This window comes from Brachionichthys hirsutus, chromosome 10 (assembly GCF_040956055.1).
Source record: "Brachionichthys hirsutus isolate HB-005 chromosome 10, CSIRO-AGI_Bhir_v1, whole genome shotgun sequence".
Taxonomy (NCBI): domain Eukaryota; kingdom Metazoa; phylum Chordata; class Actinopteri; order Lophiiformes; family Brachionichthyidae; genus Brachionichthys; species Brachionichthys hirsutus.
This window is the reverse complement of record NC_090906.1, coordinates 1,758,850-1,781,814: the sequence shown is the minus strand read 5'-3', so window position 1 is coordinate 1,781,814 and position 22,965 is coordinate 1,758,850. Positions and strand designations below refer to the sequence as shown.

Sequence of the window (22,965 nt, the reverse complement as noted above, 5' to 3'; positions counted from 1 at the left end):
ACATAAACACACAAAAAAATGTACATTCTGTCAGATACAGAGCAAAATGAAGAGGAAGGTGCACTTCAAACGCAGCGGCTATAGAAACGAGTGTGTGGACAAACCGTTCCTTTATTTTCCATCTGAGAAAGAATGATTATTGCAAATATTGCCTTAGCCATGTGTATATGTGTATCACATTTTCGTCTCTGGCTTTGTTGCCAATAAAGTTTGACACAGTGAAAACAGGCCGCTTGGGCGTCGCCCTCCTGCCTGTGACATCCTGACGGATGGAATGCATTTCAAAGAGGGAGGACTGATGGGACAGGAGATACTTTAGAGGTCTAACCTGTACTGGCGATCAGGTGACAAAAGGGGCGGGGCCAACAGCTGGGGAGAAGGACTATGCTTTTTTCCCTTTGTATTGATAAATTGTATTATTGTAGTGAACTTTCTGCCCTTATGCTCGTCTGACACGAAGCCCGTCGCGTCCGCCCTCCCTCCCGATGCCTGTCAGGCGAGGAGGCGGCGAGGAGTCACAACCTGAGACACGAAAAGACACGTCGGAGATGTGAGCAGTGAATCTGTTGGAGCGACGGAAGGATGTGAAGCAATTCATCTCCGACTCGGTGAAATAGTGTTTCTCCATTATTTTTTTCAAAAATCTTCATCAGTGCCTGTCCTCCTCTTCCTCCTCATCCTGCACATCCACAGAGGCCGATGTTGCTCCGAGCTGAAGATGAGAGATGGAGAACAAAGATGTTTCAGCTTTCATCGTTCCTCCATAGAGAGAGACAGAGAGACTCTAATGCCAATAATAGAAAACACACACGCACCTCCCACTGCTGCCCTCCCAGCTTAGTGGCCCTGCTGCAGAAGGAAAGAGGAGACGGGTCACATCTCCCCACCTCCACAGTCCAAAATACAAAATAAATGTTTCATTGTTATTGAAATGAACAAATCATGGCCCTTTATCTCAGTAAATAAATATTAGCATTTAAATAAGCATCAAAGTCCCGATGCTGGACCTGCTTCATCCATCACGCAGGACTTACTGAAGCAGAGTGGCTCAACCTGTCGAAACGAAACTTCAGGTTGGATCTGGGAGAGCTTTTATTCTTCGGCTCTGAGAGGATGAGAAGCCAACAAACGGGCACGGTGTTTCAAACCGCATCCCTTAGTAATGAATGTGTGTGTGTGTGTGTGTGTGTGTGTGTGGACCTGTGGGGCTGCGGCAGATGATGAGTGGACTTGAATTCTGGCCTTCGGCCGGTGCAGCCTGGCCAGACAGGAAGACGGACACAGGACAGATGAGCGACGACTATAAACCGTGCTGAAAAGCATTCTGCGGACGGTCAGCGGAGTTCCTGCTCACCAGGTGTGTGTCGTCAGCAGGGATGCTGAAGCTGCAGGTGCTGGAGGTCGATCTGGAAATCTTGCTGTTCTCCTTCCTCTGGTGAATCCTGCTTGTTACGAACAAAACGCGCGACTCGGCTTGGATCAGGATCCTGATGCAGGTCCAGGATTTGTTTTTGTTTGTTTGTTTTGTTTCATCATTTTCCACAGTCATACAAAAACAGCAATACCGGTTTCAGAAAACCTGCCGGAGGGACGTGCGTTCCAGGAAAAGCGTTTAAATCTTCATCCAGGAATTTGATCAATTCAGCACATTTGTCAAGGAATACATTCGGATCTTAGACGACACATTTTAATTGTCGAAATGTGTGAGTTAGAGATAATCAAGAGATGATCTTCCCGACATTTTCATTTTCATTTAAATGTCTTCTTTGACCTTGACTGTCATCAAATGTCTCTTGATAAAATTACAGGGTAAAAGTTGGAAATAAGAGAAACAAACAAACAAACAAACAAACAAACAAACAAGAGGAAGTCCTGTCCACTCACAAATAACTTACCTGTCCCGATGTCCCGCCTCTGGAGAGCTGGGATTGGACGGCGGCTCTGGCCTCGCCTCCAGCGTGGGCTGGCAGCTGTCGAAGCTCCTCTGCTCACTGAGGAGACTGACCAGCGTTTCATGTGTTCAAGTCTCACAAATTGGTTTTAGCTGCAGCATCCGAAACTAAAATGAGAAGGTACCTTTTCTGGTTGTGTCTCTCGGTTTGGCTGTCGATGCTCAGCAGCCGAGGGAAAAGCCCCGAACGCCGCTTCACTGGCGATTTGACATTAGACTGTAGACGTGGACGACAGCAGGAAAACAACATCAGGGCTCGATCGAGCTTTAATAACAAACGTCGACCCTCCTCTGGGACCTTTGGCCCCTGCCCACCTCAGCGCTGACGTGTGCCAGCCCCCCTCCACTCAGACTGGTGGGCAGACCAGCTCCACCCCTTGACATGGTCTCCATGGAAACACTCCGTCCTCGCATTGCTCTCTAAAAGTAATGCAGCATCAGAGTCGCAGGATGAGCAGCTCCGTGTCTTTGTTGTTTGCTCAAGAAACCTCGACGTGCAGCTGCAAATAAACACACACCTTGATGGACTCTAACAGACCTCCGTGGGCGTGTCCATTCTCAGCACGCCCATCCTCCTCCAGACTTGACGTCAGTCCCAGCATGCTTTGTGATCGCCTCTGCAGCTCATCGTGGAGGGTGTCCAACAGAGCGGCCCGGGTTCGCTCCTAGGGAACACAGATAGCAGCGTGTAGAAGTAGCACGTAGCTAGAAAACAACATGGGACCTAACACTGAGCCCTGTGGAACGACTTTAATATTTTCATTTCATTCTTCTTTGTGTTTCTCATCCTCCAGATATCAGAGGGACGTAGTGAACATTTAACGTCACACTATTTAACTGATCAGTTTTCTTATTGATCATTACTGCACCTTTACGTATGATGCAGTAACATGTCCATTTATAGAATTAGCTATTAGCTTTATTGACAGCTGAATTTTTTTTATTGTTTGCCTTTCTATGTAAATAATATTTATTATCTTTATTATTATTTCTCATGTTGTTTATCTGAAATAAATTGCCCTATTGTCGTCCTTTGATCTTTCACTGCCTTGAACCAATCGGTGGTGTTTTTTTTTTTACCTCCAGGCGGGCGAAGCGGTCGCTCTTGTAACTTGCCAGTTCGGCATTAATGAGTTTGGTGAGAAGGAACTCTCTGAACTCCGGACCCTGAACACATGAAGGACATCGGGTTCAAAACGCATCATCAAAACACCGATTTCTCCCGAAGCTGAGCCAGAGCTCCTCCTCCTCTCACCTTTCTGAAAATGGCTGGATTTGGGAGGGGTGGGCCGAACCGGGGTACGTCTTCCCGGGCCGTTACAGACACCTGCAAATCAAAGCGGTTGCTATGGTCACAGGAAAACACAGGGCTGGTCTTCTCAATATTTCAAAGGTGAAGCTAATTGTTTTTTTTTTGTTTTCTTTCATGGTAATTACAAAATAAATTCTTGATTAGTTCTCGCACCCCCGCTGGACAATGTCTGGCGTCACCTTGTAGGAGGTGCTGTCAGGGCGGGGCTCCTCCACCTGCACCATGACGAAGGCGTGCAGGAAGTTGGAGGCGATCATGTCCGGGACAAACGGCGTGGCGCCTTCCTGGAACACCACCGCCACGATGTCATTCCCTATGTGGCGTTTCCTCTGGAGCTGGAAGAGAACTGTGATGTCACGCCATCGTCGTTTTACATGGCGCTACGGGATCGCGCGTCACGCTAACGCTCTGTTGCCACCTGCTGCGTGTCTCCCTCGGTGAAGGGCAGCTTGGTGGAGACGTGGAACATGATCTCTTGCTGCCGGTGGACGGTGTAAACGGACTGAGAACCCGTCTGACCGTGGGACACATCCAGACCCCCCCGAAACCTGGACACAGGGAAGGGAGACAGTTTGTTGTTGTCTTCAAGTCCGACGGCTTCATTTTTCTGGTCTCCTTTCTGTACCTCTGGCCTGTAAAAGACATTTGGATTAAAGCACGGCTGCTCGGAGCATCTCACCCTTTGAAGTCCTGCAGCTCCACCGTGTCTCCCAGCAGCCGCAGGAACTCTGTGAACGCCGGCGTCTCCTCGCTGTTCCTGAACAGCTCCTCCTCAGACACCTGGAGGACACGCGGACGCCTCATCACACGACATGCACCAGAGAAGATCCATGCTCATGCTACACAGTCAAGGTCAGGAGGAGTATAAACACGTTCTCATGGTCACATGAAACCTGAACGATGAACCACCTGTCCAAATCGCTGGTAAATGACGCCAAACTTAAAGGTGCTGTTGACCTCGTGCTCGTCGTAGCTCACGATCAGCTGAGACGCCTGATGGCAGACAGACAGGCAGGCAGAGGGTCAGACGGACGGACGGAACAACGTTAGTTCAGCGCCACGTCTCCGTCCTTCTGTCCTCTGAGGCTGCGTTCGAGTTCTCCGAGCTCACCTTCGGGTAGAGGACCGGACTGAAGCGCAGGCCGGCCGCTTCGTCACACAGCAGCTGCGGAAGAAAAGGCATTCACGGTTGAGACGACGTTAGCACGAGGCTAGCACAGGTGCATCACCTGCGACGGGGATAAGCGTTTCACTTTGCAGTCGCCGCAGCGACTGCAGCTAACGGTTGCGAGCTAACCGCGTTGGCTCGTACGTGCAGGTACCTTGGCTAACTCCGGGACGCTGGGGATGTCAGGCAGCTCAGGCAGCGGCAATCTGTGGTAGACGCTTTTCAACCGGGACCTGGAGGGACAGAAGAGACAGACCTGAGGACCTGGACCTGGCCCAGAACCTGACTGCTGTTGGCCTCCTTCTGTGTGTGTGTGTGTGTGTGTGTACCTGATAATAACATGGAGGGTCTCCTGGTTCTTCACGTCTTCGTGCCTCACTGACAGCAGCAGGTTTCCCAGACTGCTGGACGAGCAAGAGAAGTTTAAATGCTCCTGGTGGAGAGAGAGAGAGAGAGAGAGAGAGAGAGAGAATCTTAACTAGAAAAGCACTCAGACCTCCGCCGAGCACCTCAGTCTCCCGATCTGGTGTTTTACACCACAATTAACGTCCCTACATTTATTTTATCTATATTTTTAGATTCCTGAACCATGAAAACAAACATTTAGAAATTGCAGTCACATTGATGTCATTATTAGTTTAGAAGTTATTCACAAAAAGCATCACTTTCAGTAACGGCGGATTCTTCTGGATCTAGATCCAGAGCTTTAGAAGACACAACAAATCCGTTTGTTCACGCCTGCTTCTAGAGCGTCTTGGTAAAGGACAGCAGAACCAGAACCTCCTTCGTGGAGGTAATGAGAGAGACATTATTGAAAGTGTCCAAAAACTAAACTGTTTTGTTGTGAAAATGTACCCCGATTTCAACTGGATCTGATATTAGAATCAGGATCTCTCGTGGATCATCACCAAAATCGTATCAACTGTTCCTGTAGCATTCCCAACATTCCCTGACCGTTTCATCCAGAACCTTCTGAGTTATCTTGCTCACAGACAGACAAACAAACCAACGCAGGCGAAAACATAACCTCTCGGCTGAGGTAATGATGTAAGGATCATGAGTACTTTGAGTACTTTTGCTGAATACTTTTGAAGTACCTGTGTAGTATTTGTATTTCTGTTAGTACTGATGGAAAAGCCTCACCCTGCCCAGAAAGTGCTTCCTGTACGCCCGCGCCGCCTCGCTGATCTCCTCCAACCGATACCCATAATCCACTGGGGGCCTGCCTTCCTCCTCCCTCCCTCCCAACACTCCTTCCTCTTCTTCCTTTACCTCCAGGGAGACGGGGGGAGTAGCCCGAGGAGGAGGAGGAGGGAGTTCTGCTTCCTCGATCCAGTAGCCGCCAAATTCAGGCAGGATGACCTGAGGGTAGGGCCCGCCTCTGTCCAACACCTGCGTCACACACACACACACACACACACACATCAAAAACTGCATATCCCACAATGCAACGGGAGTGTGCGGGGTTCAGTCTCACCTCCTGGATCCTCGGATAAGGAATGTAGTCATCCTGGAAGGGAAGGACAGCGGTTGTGAATACACTGACACGCAGAGCGGATGTGGGCGGAGCCAGTGCGGAGGATGGAAATGACGGCAGCGAAAGTGTGACGCCGACATGTTCACGTCCTGCATGCAAGTATAAACTACTAAATGAGCATTCTAGTGGAGGGACAGTGGCAGACTGGGGCCATCTGAGGGGCGGGGCCAGCTGTAAGGGGCGGGGCATGCATGAACAGGCACTCCTAGTCGGGGCAACCTTCGGCCTCCGTGTCCCAGTTCTCTGCCGGAGACATGTTTTGCCTTTTAAGGTCTTCCTCTCAAAAGGTGCAGCTCTTCGCTTCGTCTTCCTCTCTCTTTCTACAAGTGGTGAAATCTCAGAAATCTCTCGTGACCAGCGATCAAATGATGAGACCCTCCAGAGGTGCCAGTGAAACGGCACGTCCTTCGGGTTGGAAAGGAACAAATGGACGAGGGTGGCATGAGGACAGACAGGTGGACAGACGTGCCTTCTGCCTCTGAGGGATTGTCTTCGTCTCGGCGGCTTCTGGAACCTGCTGCACCGGTGTCAGGAAGAGAAGAGCAGTGAGAACGTCTGTGACCAACAGCTCGTGCAGACGATGGCTGACGCCATTTAGCACGCCGCTAACGCGTCGACCGCTGAGGGCTTTTCTCCCGCGGCCGCCGTGCACAATCTGATTAATGAAGTCTGATTAATGGAACAGCTCATTTGCTACGTATGGACGGAGGTATTTAAAGTCGACGGACGCACGCCGGAGTAAACATGATGGAGAAAAATAATTGCCCGTCTGACATCTTAAGTTTGAAATGTTTCAATGTGATGCTTAATTGTTTCTCACCTGCAGTATAAATATCACTGATTTACAGCTTAAAGCGATCTCCAAATCGGTCTAAAAATACAAGAATATACCTCTACTACGTAAAAATACACAGACAAAAGTATATAAGTATTTCTTAAACGCTATAAAAACTGTTTTCTTTGGGGGGCCGCTAATTGTTGTTTACGTCGCAAGGCATTCTGGGTGTGACGTGAAACGGCTGCAGCTCGATTGTTTAGTATAGCAGCGATTATTTTAGCGCCCATGAAATCCTCCGTCCGGCCTTTACAGTCGGAACCGCAGCGTCAGCAAAGACGTGAGGAAAGTGAGGAAGAAGCCAGAGATGAAAGTCGACGGGAGGACTTTGGTCGTCGTGTTCGGTGTCTCTGGCATCTGCGTCGCCATGGCGACAAAAAGAGAGAGCGAGAGAAAGAGAGAGAGAGTCTGCCCTCAAGAGCTCCGTTTTATTTCTGTCACCATGCATGGTATTTATTCGTTTCATATTAACGTAGTAGAAGTATATGGTTGTGTTTTTAGACTGATTTGTCAAAACAATCAGGGGTCGCTTTAATGAATATTACATGAATTCACAGGAGGAGAACCTTCACCACAGCTCTAAAGTAAATATTTCCAGCTGTTCTTTTATTTACTTACACTCACTCTCTCACACACACACACACACACTGCAGCTTTCATATTCCAACAAATTGTGATGAGTTTATGTAAAAACGATGACATTCTTACCTCCATCTTGTCCATCGTGTCAAAGAAATGAGCCGCCTGGAGACAGAGAGACGAGTGAAAGACTTTTAATGTGAAACATCTGTGCAGGAAGAGAAGAGCGGCTGGAAATAAACGTGACGCCGAATTGATCTGGACAGCGTGGAAGAAACACTTTAAATCAGGATGAACTATAATATATCAAATAAGCCTGTTTCATATTGACGACTCCAGCATCACACAGGCATTTAGAATGTGTAGCACATCATTCATGTGCGTGATACCTTTACGGTGGGGGGTGCGGTGCGCGGGGGAGACGGGGGGCAGTCCGTGACGGGAACATTGGGGATGGTCAGGAGATCCTGTTTGCTGCAAATACAGAGAAACCTAGAATAACGATGGAGTCATGGAGAAATTCTGAAGCAAACACACATTTCTAATGCTGTTCGGTGGCGTCGGCGGCGGAAGAGAAACTCCAGCAGAGAGAAGACTCAGCCCAAAGGCAAAGCTGAGGATCACCCTTAAGAAATGGCTTTGATGTATGAGGAGGAAAAGGCAATGCAACAGAATCCAATGGCCGGTAATAAAAAATGCAAAGTCGGGTCAACAATTCAGCTTCTCCCGTGTGCGACAGGCGAACGTTTCCTCGTCAAACAGCTGTGGGTTTTAAGTCAAGGTGTCAGAGTTCCAGCCGGGGGGGGGTGCCGGAGCATCAGCTGAAGGAGGAATGTAGTAACGGCTCTTCAGGTTAGAGCGGTGCAGGAACAACAGGCAAAAAGACGACAAGAAAGTCAGTGTGAAACAAATCCATCATCCCAGAGAGACCCAAACCGTAAAACAGAGGGATGGAAAAGGGAAATGATGGTTTAAAAAAAATTACACTAGAGTTTATTACAGACTGAATGAGACGTTCGTTACGCGTTCATCCCAAAGCTTTACCGTTATCTCGTTATGACCCCACTCCAAAGGCCCCCCCTCTTCCCGGCGTGGCTGCTCCAGTTTGATCTCTTTTCAGAGGAAAGGTCAGTTTGGTGAAATTAAGGGCAAGAATGACGCGCATGTGATGAGAGGAAAATGAGAGTATTAGGAATTGACTTCTATCACATGTTTATAAAGTGCCGAAATGCGCCTTTTATGACCGTAATTAGCTTTGATGTAAAGTCACTCAATGATCGCTGTTCAGACTTTGAGGCTGTTTTCATGTTTCTCTTAAGTCTCGGTCTGGATGAAGCTTTTCTTTCTCACTGGTCGGAAATATTTGCTGGAAAATTCAATCGGTTCAGAAATACTTTTGAATACAATATTTAAATGTCTATAAATTGTTTTGTTTACTTCTGCATTGTGGGTTTTTAATGTTTCCTGATCTGAGTTTCGTTTCATTCATTCCTACCACAGTTGTCAGAGGCCAAGGCAGAGAAGAATCCAAATCCAGGCAGTGCTGTGGCGACCCCTGATAGGACAAGCCGAAAGTGCAGTAGTAGTAGTAGCAACTTCATATTTTTACCCTGCATATTTTGAGGAAATATAGTTGCATTTTGCCACGATGGTTCATGACACAAATACTTGTGTAACATTTACTTTAAACGAGATAAATAAATAAAAACTAGAAAGGTGCAGAGCTCCGCCGAGCACCTCAGTCTCCCTATCTCGCGATTTACACCACAAATAATGGCCCTCCATTTATTTTATCTCTATTTTTAGATTCCTGAAGCGCGACAATCTGCCTGATTGCAGGAGGAGGAACTGAGAAGAGAGGAGAGGTTAAATAATGGAAAAATACAGAGCCTCCTTGTGAGTCCCGCGGTGGGGGGGGGGGTGTTAGAGCTCCAGAAATGAACGGAAAGGTCACTGAATTACAAGAAGAGGGCGAGAACGGGGAAGAAAGGTCACTCTGTCAGGGATGTGATCCTGTAATCCGGCTCCATCTGAAGCTTCTATTTCTAAATAAATCCACTTTCACATTTAACCAAAGTCTCAGCTGGTTCTTTGTCTCTGCCGGCAGACAATCCCATCAGCAAACGCGTATCGACAACGCGATCCGCCGATGTTCAGCGTTCCTCCGGGCCTTTCTGTCGCTCCAGACGGACACAGCGAGAAACCTAACAGGTTGTCAGCGCCGCAGGAGGAAAGCCTAAAAAAAAAATACAAAATAGTTCCAGGAGAACAGTTCAGTGTGTTCAGCTAATAAATGAATCTATTATTATCATTTTATTTAGATATTTAGATATTTATTTCGTTGTGTATCGATTTTTATCCAGTCTCAGGATTATAAATGCAATCCCGTCGCAGATTAAGAAAGGAGCTCATCCAATAGTTGATGAATAATTTGGTGTAACTTATTTTAGATTAATTGACAGGGTGAGGAGCCCAGTAACCAGGGAGGAACTCGGAGTAGAGCCGCTGCTCCTCCACATCGACAGGAGTCAGCTGAGGTGGCCGGGGCATCGATTTCGGATGCCCCCTGGACGCCTCCCTGGGGGGAGGTGTTCCGTGCATGTCCAGCCGGGAGGAGGCCAAAGGGGAAAGCCTCGGACACGCTGGAGAGACTACGTCTGGCCTGGGAACGCCCCCGATCCCGGGAAGTCTGGAAATCTCCACTGAGACTGTTGCCTACGCGAGCCGGGCCCGGATAAGCGGTGGAAGATGGATGGATGAATGGATGGGTGGATGGGTGGATGGATGGATGGATGGATGAATGAATGGATGGATGGATGGAATTCCACACTCAATACTCAAGGCTTTATCTCACAGTTATCTAAATGGCTAATAGCAGTATGCTAACAGTCTGACATGGCAACGCTAACATACTTTAAAAAAAAAAAGTTTTTAATCTTTTAGAATATTTACCAAGTTCAAAACCTTGGTTTGCGTTGTTAGCATGCTAACGACCAGTTAGCAGTAAAGACAAGATACAGCTGAAGTTGATTAGTGATTATTATTTTTTTGATGAGTCATGATTCATTTTCACCTCTTTAAACAAATCAGTCAAACAGTTGCTGCTTGTTAGGATCTGATGCTCTTCTTTGTCATTTATGGTGAATGGAGTCTCTACAAAGATGAGCATTACATTATGAATCTTATTTTTTTAAATTCAGGATTCTGACGATGGAGACGCTCAGACAGTCTCAAACCTCTTATGTCTTTGGATGTAGTCACTTCGCTTTAATAGTTTTTATCTTGAGCACCACAAGATTAACCTTTATTTTATTTTTATTTTTTGCCACCCTCAGGGCAAACTTGCTGTGGAAGATCCGACGTTCCAAGACGCCACTACTAGATGGTCACACGACACACTCCGTCTCAGGTGAATGCTGCTCTGCACGAAAAGAAATACATCTATGATTCCTGAAAATCCTTTTTATTTTTTTTAAACCACCTGCGGGGACGTCCTCTGCAGCCACCGCTTTTCTTTTAGGGAGGCTAATTGCATTCGCCAGCTGGCAGCTGAGTCCCTGCTATCAGCAGCGCATGAAACAGACAGAGTGGGGAAATCAACGTCATAAACAGCAGCAGGAGAAGAAGAAACACAGATTCTCTCCATCTATCTATCTATCTATCTATCTATCCATCTATCTATCTATCTATCTATCTATCTATCCATCTATCTATCTATCTATCTATCTATCTATCTATCTATCTATCTATCTATCTGTCTGTCTATCTATCTATCCATCCATCTATCTATCCATCTATCTATCTATCTATCTATCTATCTATCTATCTGTCTGTCTGTCTGTCTGTCTGTCTGTCTGTCTATCTATCTATCTATCTATCTATCTATCTATCTGTCTGTCTGTCTGTCTGTCTGTCTGTCTGTCTGTCTATCTATCTATCTATCTATCTATCTATCTATCTATCTATCTATCTGTCTTCTGAATTCTTCCATCACTCATCCAGAATCTTCCTCTTCATTTATGATCTTGATGTTCAGGTGTTTTACTTTCTGCCTTTTAAATGTAGCTGGAGTCAAAAACCAACCGTTCAGACTGACACATCAGCTGTTTGCAGGCTGTTTACCAGCTGTTTGTGTTGTCGATGGTATAGCATTATACATGCAAAGAAATAAACGGAGAGCAAAAACATGCAGTCTGATGGGGATTGCTCCGTCGCTGAACACACACCTGAGGATACCGTAAGTCTACTGTTAAGTATAAATAAATAAATAAATAAAGTAATATGAAAGAAGGAATGCAGTACACACGCACACACACAGATGAAAGATTAAACAAATGCCAGACTCACCGCTGGTTGTGCAGCATCGTTGCATTGCTGTTGGTTTCTGAACATCTTGCTCAAACAGAGTCCACAAACCTCTCACTTCCCCCTCCCTTTCTCTCTCTCCCTTTCTCTCTCTCTCTTTAATTCTCGCTCTGTGTCGCTCACATAATTCTATGGACCATCAAGCTAGCAGCATCACAAGGAGAGAGGGAGAGAGAGAGAGAGAGAGAGAGAGAGAGAAAGACCGAGAGAGACATGAGACAAACATGAATACTGAGAGAATCAAGGAAAGGGAGAAGGGAAAAAGGAAGATGAAAACACAATAAAGCCAGACTGAGAAGAGAAGAGAAGAGACAGGGGAACGATGCTCCTGTCAACAGTTGTGATTTTTATTTTGATGTACTATTAATTAATGTAATTATAATAAAACACAAGTAAATGAAAATACTGCTTTCTATTAACCAAACTTTTATTTCAAGAAAACTGTAAAAAGTACTATGAATGTAATTAACTGACATCAGCTTCATCTGCAAAGTACTACATAAAAAATGTTTTAGTTAGAGTATTTCGGTTTTAGTTGGAGTACATTTAGGTTTTAGTTGTCAGGTCTCCCTTCCTCAGGCACGCACACACACACACACACACCTACACACACACACACACACACACACACACACACACACACACACACACACACACACAATGCCAAGTGTCTGCAGCATAAATATGAGCGTCTCTCTTCCAAATGCAGGCAGAAACAATCCAACACACCTGATTCAAGCCCCGCCCCTCCACATTTTTGAAAACTGGCATTATTAGAACAAAGATTGAATTATTTTTAAGAATGTGTGGACAAAATCCTGGATCTGTGGCTGAATCTTTTTCTCTTCCTGGCCCGTTTCCCCATCACGTCAGGTTTTGAGGTGGATACCTGACCATAATCAGCTCTGACGGAAGCCCCCTTTTTGGTCTTTTTTTACACACGACTGTTGTGTCTTCGTTTTGATTCACTGTTATGTATTAAAGACACAAAGGTGTACTCGAGGGTCACTGTGGTTCTGTCTGTGCAGGACAAGGTGCGATACTTTCACGGTGTTCTGTGATCGACCCACAACCGAGAGGAAAATCACTGCAGGTAAAATCACTCACCAGCAAAGAGGGTCTCTTCGCTGCTAGCGTTAAGGAAACAATGGCTAAAGTCCGCAAATCACACCCCCACAGGGCCGCACTGGGGTCAATAGGTCAAGCCGAAAGGGGGGGCTCGGAAGGTGGTCCAACAGAATGCCATAAAATTAAACGTTCCTGAGGAAAAAGTTTCTTTTTCATTAACATTTGTCGTTCAATTGTTGAGAAACCCCATTATCTAAGTAGCAACCTTGATAGCACTCTCTGCTAGCAGTGCTAGCCACTTGGCATTAATAGCTGCTGGGATATCTTTGCCATTGCTTTAGCAAATATCCATATTTGACTGCCTAAATTGAAGCTCCTCTTGGTTCTCCCTTTTGATATTCTGCCCTCTGATCTCACGTCAAATGAACATCTGAACAGTTTAGCTTCGTTCACTCCCATTCGTGGACTCGGAAAGCGGCCCCCCTTCCCAAATAACGAGCCGATCTCCGTGCAATGGGATTAACAGGGAGCGAACAGGCTGCAGGTAGAAGCGCTTGTGCACTTTCCCCCGATGGCGTCCTGCATTTTGCAACATTGCATCGCAAGATTCTTTTGTTAAACAGATGCATAGATGCAACGTGTGCACGGCAGATAGAGCGAGATACAGGTGACTGATAGGAATGTTAACACAGTCAACTGGGACAGGTGTAACAACAGCAATATGTCTTTCAAATGATTGGTGTTGTTACTCACCGAGCTCTCAGAGCGCTGACTGTCGACTTATCGATCCTGCAGACAGACAGACAGACAGACAGACAGACACATGAGACATCAAGGCCTTCACGCACAGGGACGCATCACCGGGACGAAGACAAGAGGCTCACGTCCATGCCGATTGACCTTGATGACCTCTTGCGTGTCAGAGGGAAACGTGTTCTTGCCCCAATAGAAACTGTTTTTTTAATTAAAGGTCACATATTATACTGTGTTTCCACAAGTTAACGCAGTTCTCAGGCACTTATATGAAATATCTGTGACAGTCTTTGGTCAAAATAGCAAACAGATGCTGCAGGACAGCGTCCCTCATTCCTGTCCCCCAAACACCTTGCTGTTTGTCATTCGGTTTAATTATCACTGGGAGCCACTGCCCACCTGATCTCAGGTCTGTTTATGGAACAACTTCGAGATTGGATATTTAACTTAGCCGTAACCATTAACACCCCAGACTAAATTATAGTGGGGGGGGGGGGGGGGGGCACAGTGGAAACAGACATTAGAGGGGCGGCGGGGCGGCATCGAGATGGAAAGAGAGAGGGTGATCGACCTTAACGTTGAAATGACTCAACCCCCCCCCCCCCCCCCCCACACAGGTCATAAATAATACAGTTATGCTGCTAAAACTGTTCTCACAGACTCTCCAGTCTCCTGTTGACTGGACGCGATCACACAAAGATGGACGACGGCGGACTGAGTCTATTTCAGCCGGGACGCCTCACCATACCGTCAACATTCATCCTGATATGACAAAGTCAGAATCAGCTGATTCTAATCTCTTCGGGAAGGTGATTCAATCAGCTCGAGTTCTGGACTCCACTTAAGCTGCTGATCGCTCTACTCCGTCTCTCCTATGAACGCTAACATTGCGAAGGACTCCTGCGTGCAACCGAGTAAGAGTCATTGACAGATTCCAGCGTCAATAACGGGAACAGGCGCTAAAAACATTTCGACGGCTCCGCGGCTGCTAAAGGTTATCGGGACGGTAGCATAACTGTGCTGGATGGACCAATCGGATGAGTCGATGATGTATTACAAGAGCGCTCCTCAACCAGAGGGTCTAAGGCAGCATCCAGTAGCAGCCAGCAGCATCAACATGGGGGGGGGGGGGCAGCCAGGAGGAGATGAAGAAAGGTGTCTGCTTGCTTCATTCAGAGAACAACGAGGTGTTTCCTACATAAAAAGTACATGAACCAGATACTGATTTCATCTAAATACTCATCAACCCCATAATTAACATGTGATTTATAGTGATGCCAATTTACCGGTAATTCCAGGGCTGATACCGTGTAGAGAAGGAACGAGTGCATAAAGAGAAGAAGAAAGGAAAGTCTAATCGAAGCTGCTCCAGCAGCTCCCCTGAAGCCGCGGCTGCATTATTAAACACGGCATCTGTAATAGAGGACCTGGTGTAAACGCTGTGAGGAAGCGAGGGATGATGAAGGTAAGGAATGACCTGTTTCTATTCTACGGAGGAGAAAAAGAAAGAGTGAATATGACGAATAGAGGGAGATGGAAGGAAGGATGGATGCAGGAGCAACGGGAAGGAAGCAAGTTGTAAAGAAGGAAAGGAGGAGGGTAAACAAAAGGAGGTATGGGACGAAATGGGCTGAGACAGAAAGTAGGACGGAGACCAAGAAAGAAGTAAGGATGTATGGAGGGAACAAATGAAACCGGAAAGGAAAACAGGATTAAAATGAGGATGTAGGGAGGAAAATAAAGGAAGAAGGAGGTATAATTGAAAAACACAATTTATAGAGAAAACAGACACAAAGGATTGACAGAAAGGAAAGAAGGATTCATGAAAAGAGACAAGGAGACAGAGGAGACAAGGAGACAGTGGAGATGGAAGGAAACAAAGAAATTTAAGGAAAAGAGGACTGGAAGGAAATATAAGGATGTATAAAAAAAAGGAACGCAGGAGGAATGGCACAAGATCAGGAGCCAATAAGAAGCAGTGTGGAGGGAAACGGAAGTTGTTGCAGGAAGTAAGGAAGCGCAATAGAGGAAGAGGAGAAAAACAAGGATGCATGGAATGAGAATGATGTGAGAAGGAATCAGAGAAAAGAAAGCGGAGAGGGTGAATGATTGAAAAGGAGGCTTGTGTAAGAGTTTCCACACTCACACACTCACACACTCACACACACACACACACACACTCACACACTCGTGCACTCTGGTCGCAGCAAGTTCGACAGACTGGCTGAGATTCACTGAGGCGAGAACAGCGGCTTTTTTACATTCTCTCTGAATTCAAGAGCGTCCATCCCTCCTTCCATTTCTCCCTCCATCCATCATGAAACCATGAAGCCCCCTCCAGTAGCTTAATAATAATAATATTATGTAAGATTATAATCATAAAGTATGACTCTAATCAATTCTTTGTAGTAATAACACTTCCTGTGTCTGTGTTGTGTTGAGCCAATCAGAAGAGGTGTGTGTGTGTGGGGGGGGGGGGGGGGGGGGTCGTACGTGCGTTGGTGTCACCTGAGTGGGATTTGTTTATCCTAAATGCCTCATCATGAGTTTGCTTGTACTTTTTTAAGGGATCAGCGTCAGATTCAAAATGATTCACCGGTTACAGCGAAAAATATACAATAAAAAATAAACATTCAAAAAATATATTTTTGTGTTGACGATCAGCTAGATAGTGAAAATTTAAAATCAACTTTATTGTGACAATGGATTTTTTTTTAATATGTTTAAGGAGCAGTGATGTCACGCTCTGTGGTCATAGTGGAAATTACTTTACAGATTCATGCAAGAGAAAATAATAAAAATGTGTGAAATCAAGTTTTTGACTTTTTGTTCACAATACAACTAAAATTAATTTGTTCTAGTTCGGCCCAAACCCTTAAAAAAATAGAAACGTTTTACTTCAGCTATTTAAAAATCCACTAAATACAAAAAAACAGTCACAACAAAGTCAGTTTCTGTGTGCTAAAACTAAAGGTCTTTTCATTTAAGCCTTATAAATAAAAAGTCACACAATAATCCTCTGATTTCTTCTCATCTGGAACACCACAGATGATAAAACAAAATAAAAGAAGCTGCCATGTAACAAGGGACGCCAGGATTTAAGTTATTTTCCATCTTCTCCATTATAAATAAATGTCTTCACATTTTAAACCACAAATAACATTCCATAAAAGTCACATTTAAACTTCCACCATGAACATTTTCAGTGTCTTTGGCATCTTGACCCTTTTGGTCCCCGCCCGGAGGACAGGACAGTCCCACCAGCTTTCCTTTTTAAATAGACACAGTGCTAAAGACACTTTATTCAGCGTAAACTGACTCGTCTTAACGTCGGCGCCGTGACGTCACCGTGATGTCACTTTGGTGCGGCTCAGACTGGAAATGAACTCAAAGACCCTGAAAGTGAGTGAGACAAGTGATGAGATCACTCGCTTATGAAAGGATGATCCCCCCCCCCCCCCCCCCCCACACACACACACATGCACACACATGCACACACACACACACACACTCCTACCATCCAAAGCCTCCGAACGACACGCTCCTCTTCCTCCTCAGCATGGTCTACTCGCTCCCTCTCCTCGTCTTTGTCTTCCTTTTCCTCTTATTGTGTCTGGATTTTCCTCTCTGTGGTCTCTCTCTCTCTCTCTCTCTCGCTCACTTTCTCCCTTCACCGTTGTTTTATCCGCTCATCTCTCCCCCTATAAATACTCTCATCCCAGTCAAACGCCCTCCTTTACTCTCTCTCTCTCTCTCTCTGGCTGCTCTCCTTTTGCCTCCCTCCTCCAGCCATTAAATTCTCCCCGCACACCGACGGGAGAGGGCGAGAGACATCAGAAGGGCTCTCTCTCTCTCTCTCTCTCTCTCTCTTTTACTCTACCCTGACAAAGCAGAAAGGCTGCAGCGATGCTGCCGGACTGAAACACCCATCATTCATACACAATAGAGATAAATGCATGAATTTGAAGGCTGCACTCACACGAAATGTGTATTTATTTATTTATTACTTATGAGTGACATAATGACATAAAATATATTTTTTTGTTTTGATGTGTAATTTTGAATTACCAATTAAAATGATTAGAACCTACTAAAACAGGCGTTTAATTTCAAGGGGAAAAAAATAAAAAATAAAAAAAATCTAACATTCTTTGCTCTTATCCACTTGAGATTTCTGTAAACTCCGCTTCCCCCATTACGTCATTACACCTGTAACAGACCCCTGATAGGCTGATCCTCGTCACCTGACTCCACGAGGACCCGCCCCCAGAATAGTCGGTCTCATTGTTCGTCTGATGGCTTCCTAAATTCCCAAATTCATTCTTCGGTTTTGTTCCCAGCTGTAGCAGTGACGTCACTCATGACGTGGTTTGGATCTGGCTCTAGTAACATTGACCCGGAAAGCGGAAGAAAATGTCCTTTATTCAGAAATTAATGTGTAACGTGGTTAATTTGTAATATCGCTGCTTAAATCTCTGACTCTACTCTGCGGGGGGGGGGGGGTATACATATCGTACTTTTATTTTGATAGCGACGACAGGAAGTGCATGCTTCATTGTTCCTTCGCCTCTGGTCCTCCAGCTCGCTCAGCCTCCTCCGGTTGTCGCCATGGTGCAGATGATGGAGTCGCAGTGCGAGTATTTCATGTATTTTCCGGCGGTGCCCATCACGGATCTGTCGGACCCGGCGCGCTACCGCACGCTGCCCGCCGGAGTCACCTCTACCTGGGGGAGACTGTCCGCTTCCTCCTGGTGCTGCGCTGCAGGGACGGGGAGGCGACGCCAACGGAGCAGAGCCACGGTGAGGACTGGGGGGGGGGGGGTCTGTCGGTGAAAGGAAAGGGAGAATAAATAAATAAATCATCGATTTTATTTGTTCGTTTGCAAATGAATCCCGTTTGTTTACCCTCGCCGAAGGGGAGGTGAGGGTATTGCAATTGGGTCTGTTTGTTTGTCTGTTTGTCTGTCCGAGCGCATAACTCAAAAACTAGTAACCCGATCAACTTGAAATTTTTACACAAGCAAGGTTCTGTCTGTGGCTCGGTCCTCCCCCAGAATGGCGTTGATCCGGATCTGGATTCAGATTCTAAAATTATTTTTACATCTGGAATCGTGCCTGTGCTGTAAACTGCCACTTTAAGAGGGAGGGAAACGAATGGCATGATGGGAAAAAGAGTCCAGAAAGTGTCTTGTAGTACGTTCCAGAGCTGCAAGCTAGAGCAGGTTTGGCCCCTCTGATCCGGAAGCCCTGTTTACTGTCTCACAAGATCCAATAGTCTATTGGAGGCGAGGGTCTGCAATCTCTGATTGTCGTTTTCTAGTTTTCATCTGAGATTAATTTAAAGGATGAATTTCTCATGAAACACGAGCCACTTGATTTAATTACTTTTACTAGAATATAATAAATAATAATGTTCTAATGAAGTAGAAACAATCTAAAAACTAGCACTGAGGATCAGATAATACTCTGCACAGATGGGCATGGAACCAAAGCGGGTCGGCAGAGCCGGTTCCCTTTGATGTGTCCGGAGAACAAAGATCTTACGCATCTGTGACACTGTAACAGTGGAATGTTTGTGTTGTTGTCACACAGGGAGCGCTGACGGCTGTCCGGCAGGCTTCGGGACGGAGTCGTCCAGCGGCAGGGCGTGGAGGGAGTTGGCCGGCTCTCTGTGCGCCGTGGCCAGCGTGAGTCCAGGAGAGAGCAGCCGCCATCGAGGCAACCACCACCACTACCGCCACGATTACCAGAGCGGCGGCGACGAGGCTAACGGGGACGGCGAGGGCGACTACATTGCTGCGGCGGAAGCCGCCATCGCCGCCCTCGGCAGCAGGGTGGACTCGCGGTGTCGCGGCTTCAGGGACTGCAAGCCGCTGCTCATCCACAACTCGTCTGGGACGGCATCGAGGGAGTTCCGCAGGGCTCCCGTTCAGGTACACTGGCGTTCATGCTGACACTGACACTGGGCGATGCTCTGTTTTTCCAGTTTGACTTGTAATGTCTGGTGGTATGTTAACCTCGTAGATCCTGAGCTCCATCAGAGCTGGCTTCATACTCATGGGTCACGCCATGCAGCAAAGAAATCAAAACCAAATCGTTTGACGTGTTTTGTTGCGTCTCCATCTGAAACTAAAACTGGAGCGTCATCTCTGATCTCTGTCTCCACTCAGTCTCCGCTGGACGAGCCGGTGGTGCTAACGGACGAAGTGATTTTCCCCCTCACCGTCTCTCTGGACAAGCTCCCTGTCAGCACTCTAAAGGTCAAGGTCAGGAGGAAGCTCTGCTTATTTCTCTAAGTGTCCCAGTTCAGTCCGGTTCCAGTTTCATGGAAACCGCAGAGAGGCTGGTGATTTAGTGGTTGTTGTGTTTGCTCAGGTGATGGTCACCGTGTGGAAGAAGGAGGCGGAGAAAGCGGAGGTGCAGGAACTCGGCTACCTGAGTGTCCTGCAGCAGCGAGAGCCGACACACACCTTCAGGCATGACCTGAACACCTTCAAGGCTCAGGGTACACACACATTTGTACTTTTAGAGTACAAAGACCCCCACGAGTAGGGTGCCGGTGTTTTCGACAGGGAACAGGTTTGAGTATCATGACATGAAGCGTATCAGTGAAAAAAGAGGAAGAAGAGTCACGAATAACAAAATTAAGACACAGGAAATACCCCCCCCCCAAAAAAGCCCATCAGATGTGTATCTGTTTTTATTTTATTTCTCAGTATCGCATGGCTGATTTTGTGCAAAGGGAGCCTGCGTGGAAGTTAATAATTGATTAACTTGATAAATAATTCATGGCCGGTATCTTTGAAACCTTATTTGAAAGACACTCAACCTGCAGAAGTTACGAACGCTACCAAAGTGTCGAAAAAGAAAATGAACCGGAAACAACAGATGATTCAATAATGAAAATCGTCGTGTGCCAGTTTCACGATTCTAGCTCCCCCCCCCCCACAGTGAGCACCACGCTGACCGTCCTGCCTCCTCCCACCGTCCGCTGCAAACAGATGACTGTCTCCGGGAGACACCTGGCCGTCCTCAAAGGTAGCACACCCCTCATTTGAATACTGACTCCAGAGCAGTTTGGTCACTGTGCGCTGGAACAGCTGAGCAGAGAAAGGTTTCCGGTTCCATCTCCTGTTGTCCTCGGTGCCTTTGAAGCTCATGCCACATGTTAACCTTTCCCCCCTTTCCGCTCGCCTGCTCAGTGCTGAATGAGTCGTCACAGGAGGAGGTCAGTATCCGGGATGTTCGGATCCTACCCAACCTCAACGCCTCCTACCTTCCCATGATGCCGGACGGATCTGTGCTGCTGGTGGACAACGTGTGGTGTGTAAACGTGTTGCGTTTGGTTCTGGCATGCCTGCAACACTTGGCATTTATAACGATGTATCCCGAAAATAGACCCTTGGGGGATGCCATACTATTATACCGTAAAATGTTTGATTTACTGTGTATTAAATGATGTTATATATAAACTCAATATCCTCCCCCTGTTTTGAGCTGACGTTGCTTCTTCTGCTCTGAAGCCACATGTCAGGCGAGGTTGGCATGGCAACCTTCTGCCGGGTGGACAGCTTTGCCGGCCGCCTTCCCAGCATGCTCAGCGCCTTGGAGGAGCATGACTTCCAGTTCCAGCTGCACCTCAATGACGTGCCGCAGGATGACTCTAATGAGGTCAGACATTTGCAACTGCCCTGGAAGCTTTTCTTTTCCATGATTACCTCCACAGCGGAGGCTCACTTTCTGTTTTAGTTTCCGAGGTTAAATTTAAGATTCAGGTTTGACTGATCTTAATATATCTTGGGGGCAGCACGGTGGAGCAGTGGGTAGCGCTGCTGCCTCTGGGATTTGATTCCATTTCTGTGCAGAGTTTCTATGTTCTTCCCCATCTCTGCATGAGTTCTCTGGTTTCCTCCCACACCTGAAAAATATGCAGCGAAACATTATCCGTAGATGTGAGCGTGTGTTTGTTTGTCTCATGTGTGGCCCCACGATGAGCCAGCGTCTTGTCTGGGGTGCACCCAGTTGTCATCTGGGATAGGCTCCAACGTGCCCTCTGACCCGTGAGGAATATAAAGCGGCTGTAGACGAGACGACTGTGATCGTCTGGATGGATAATACATCTTCTTTCAATGTCAGTTTTCATGTGTGCTTGTTGTTTTACAGGGACTGGAGGTTCCTCTGGTTGCCGTGCTGCAGTGGTCAACTCCCAAGATGCCTTTCACCAACTGTATATACACACACTACAGGCAAGGACCAGACACGTCATCGGCATACATCTACTCTCGTGGTAAAACCGTACAAGCTGTTGCCACAATGTGAAACGTCGGCATCGCCTCTCTCAGGTTGCCCAGCGTTCGACTGGACCGGCCCCAGTTTGTGATGACGGCCAGCTGTCCGAGCGCCGTCAGGGTGAAGGAGCATTTCAAGGTCAAATATGTCCTGCTCAACAACCTGCAGGACTTCCTGGCTGTGCGCCTTGTATGGACTCCAGAGGGTCAGTGTGTGTAGGACACTTTACGGTCTGCAAGGATCAAAAATCTCATTCTGGTTGTGTGCGTGTGTGTGTGTGCGTGTGCGTTTCCAGGCCGCGGCCAGGGTGAGGATTCGGCGCTCACGCCGGTGATCTGTCACAGCCCGCTCAGCAACCTCGGCCACTGCCGGAAAGGAAGCACCCTGTCATTCAGCGTTGCCTTCCAGATCCTAAAAGCAGGACTCTATGAGGTGCATCCGTGTTGCTTCTTCAAGCTTTGTAAAAAACAACAACAACAAAATGATGTCCCCTCTCCTGACTGAGTCTCGTTTCAGCTGAGTCAGCATATGAAGTTGAAACTGCAGTTCACAGCATCGGTGTCCAACCCGCCGCCCGACGCCCGGCCGCTGTCACGTAAAAGCAAAGCAGCATCCTTCAGCTTGATGAGGCGAGGCGAGTTAGATGTGCGAGTTGAACTGTTCTCCATTGCAGGTAAGAACAGTCCCTCCAGCCCGGCGGTTCGAGACCTGCTGGATCGGCACCAGGCCAGTCTGGGTCGGTCTCAGTCCTTCTCCCACCAGCAGCCGTCCCGCTCCCATATCATGAGGTAGGACACTCATTCGCCTGTTACTGGACGTGGGATCCAAATCCGATTCGTATATATGTGCATCAGGACCGGCAGTGCCATGGAACGGCGGGCCATCACCCCCCCAGTGGGCTCGCCTGTGGGGCGGCCACTTTACCTGCCGCCACAGGACAAATCTCTGCTGTCACTGGACAAGATCGCCAAGAGGGAGTGCAAAGTCCTGGTGGTGGACCCTGTCGGCTCGGAGCAAAGAGGCGAGGAAGGACAAGGCAGAAGCTGGACCCACAACAAACAGAAGAGCAGTGTGAACCCCTGAAGACGCCTGAAATACCAGCGCTTCT

At 47.1% G+C, this 22,965-nt stretch overlaps 2 protein-coding genes across 2 annotated transcripts; one reads left to right on the top strand and one right to left on the bottom strand.

The window, feature by feature from the left end:
* Nucleotides 1-492: 492 nt before the first annotated feature.
* Nucleotides 493-17,129, bottom strand: LOC137900175 (rap1 GTPase-activating protein 2-like). Its single transcript, XM_068744237.1, has 24 exons — nucleotides 17,086-17,129; nucleotides 13,569-13,604; nucleotides 7,772-7,856; nucleotides 7,512-7,547; nucleotides 6,438-6,485; nucleotides 5,909-5,941; nucleotides 5,575-5,823; nucleotides 4,761-4,864; nucleotides 4,586-4,664; nucleotides 4,375-4,428; nucleotides 4,173-4,256; nucleotides 3,943-4,043; nucleotides 3,682-3,811; nucleotides 3,443-3,598; nucleotides 3,207-3,278; nucleotides 3,032-3,118; nucleotides 2,470-2,616; nucleotides 2,267-2,371; nucleotides 2,077-2,168; nucleotides 1,896-2,000; nucleotides 1,355-1,442; nucleotides 1,201-1,258; nucleotides 1,035-1,105; nucleotides 493-522 (listed from the first exon to the last, which is right to left on the bottom strand). The coding sequence occupies exons 1-24, from the start codon at nucleotides 17,127-17,129 to the stop codon at nucleotides 493-495; spliced, it is 2,094 nt and encodes a 697-aa protein (XP_068600338.1).
* Nucleotides 17,130-18,176: 1,047 nt separating this feature from the next.
* Nucleotides 18,177-22,940, top strand: trappc14 (trafficking protein particle complex subunit 14). The gene is given in 14 exon segments (XM_068744236.1): nucleotides 18,177-18,273; nucleotides 18,276-18,368; nucleotides 19,161-19,501; nucleotides 19,739-19,834; nucleotides 19,944-20,073; nucleotides 20,520-20,606; nucleotides 20,771-20,891; nucleotides 21,092-21,239; nucleotides 21,732-21,814; nucleotides 21,911-22,062; nucleotides 22,153-22,289; nucleotides 22,374-22,452; nucleotides 22,531-22,645; nucleotides 22,712-22,940. Coding segments are annotated over 14 exon segments (1,908 nt in total).
* The last annotated feature ends 25 nt before the right edge of the window (nucleotides 22,941-22,965 follow it).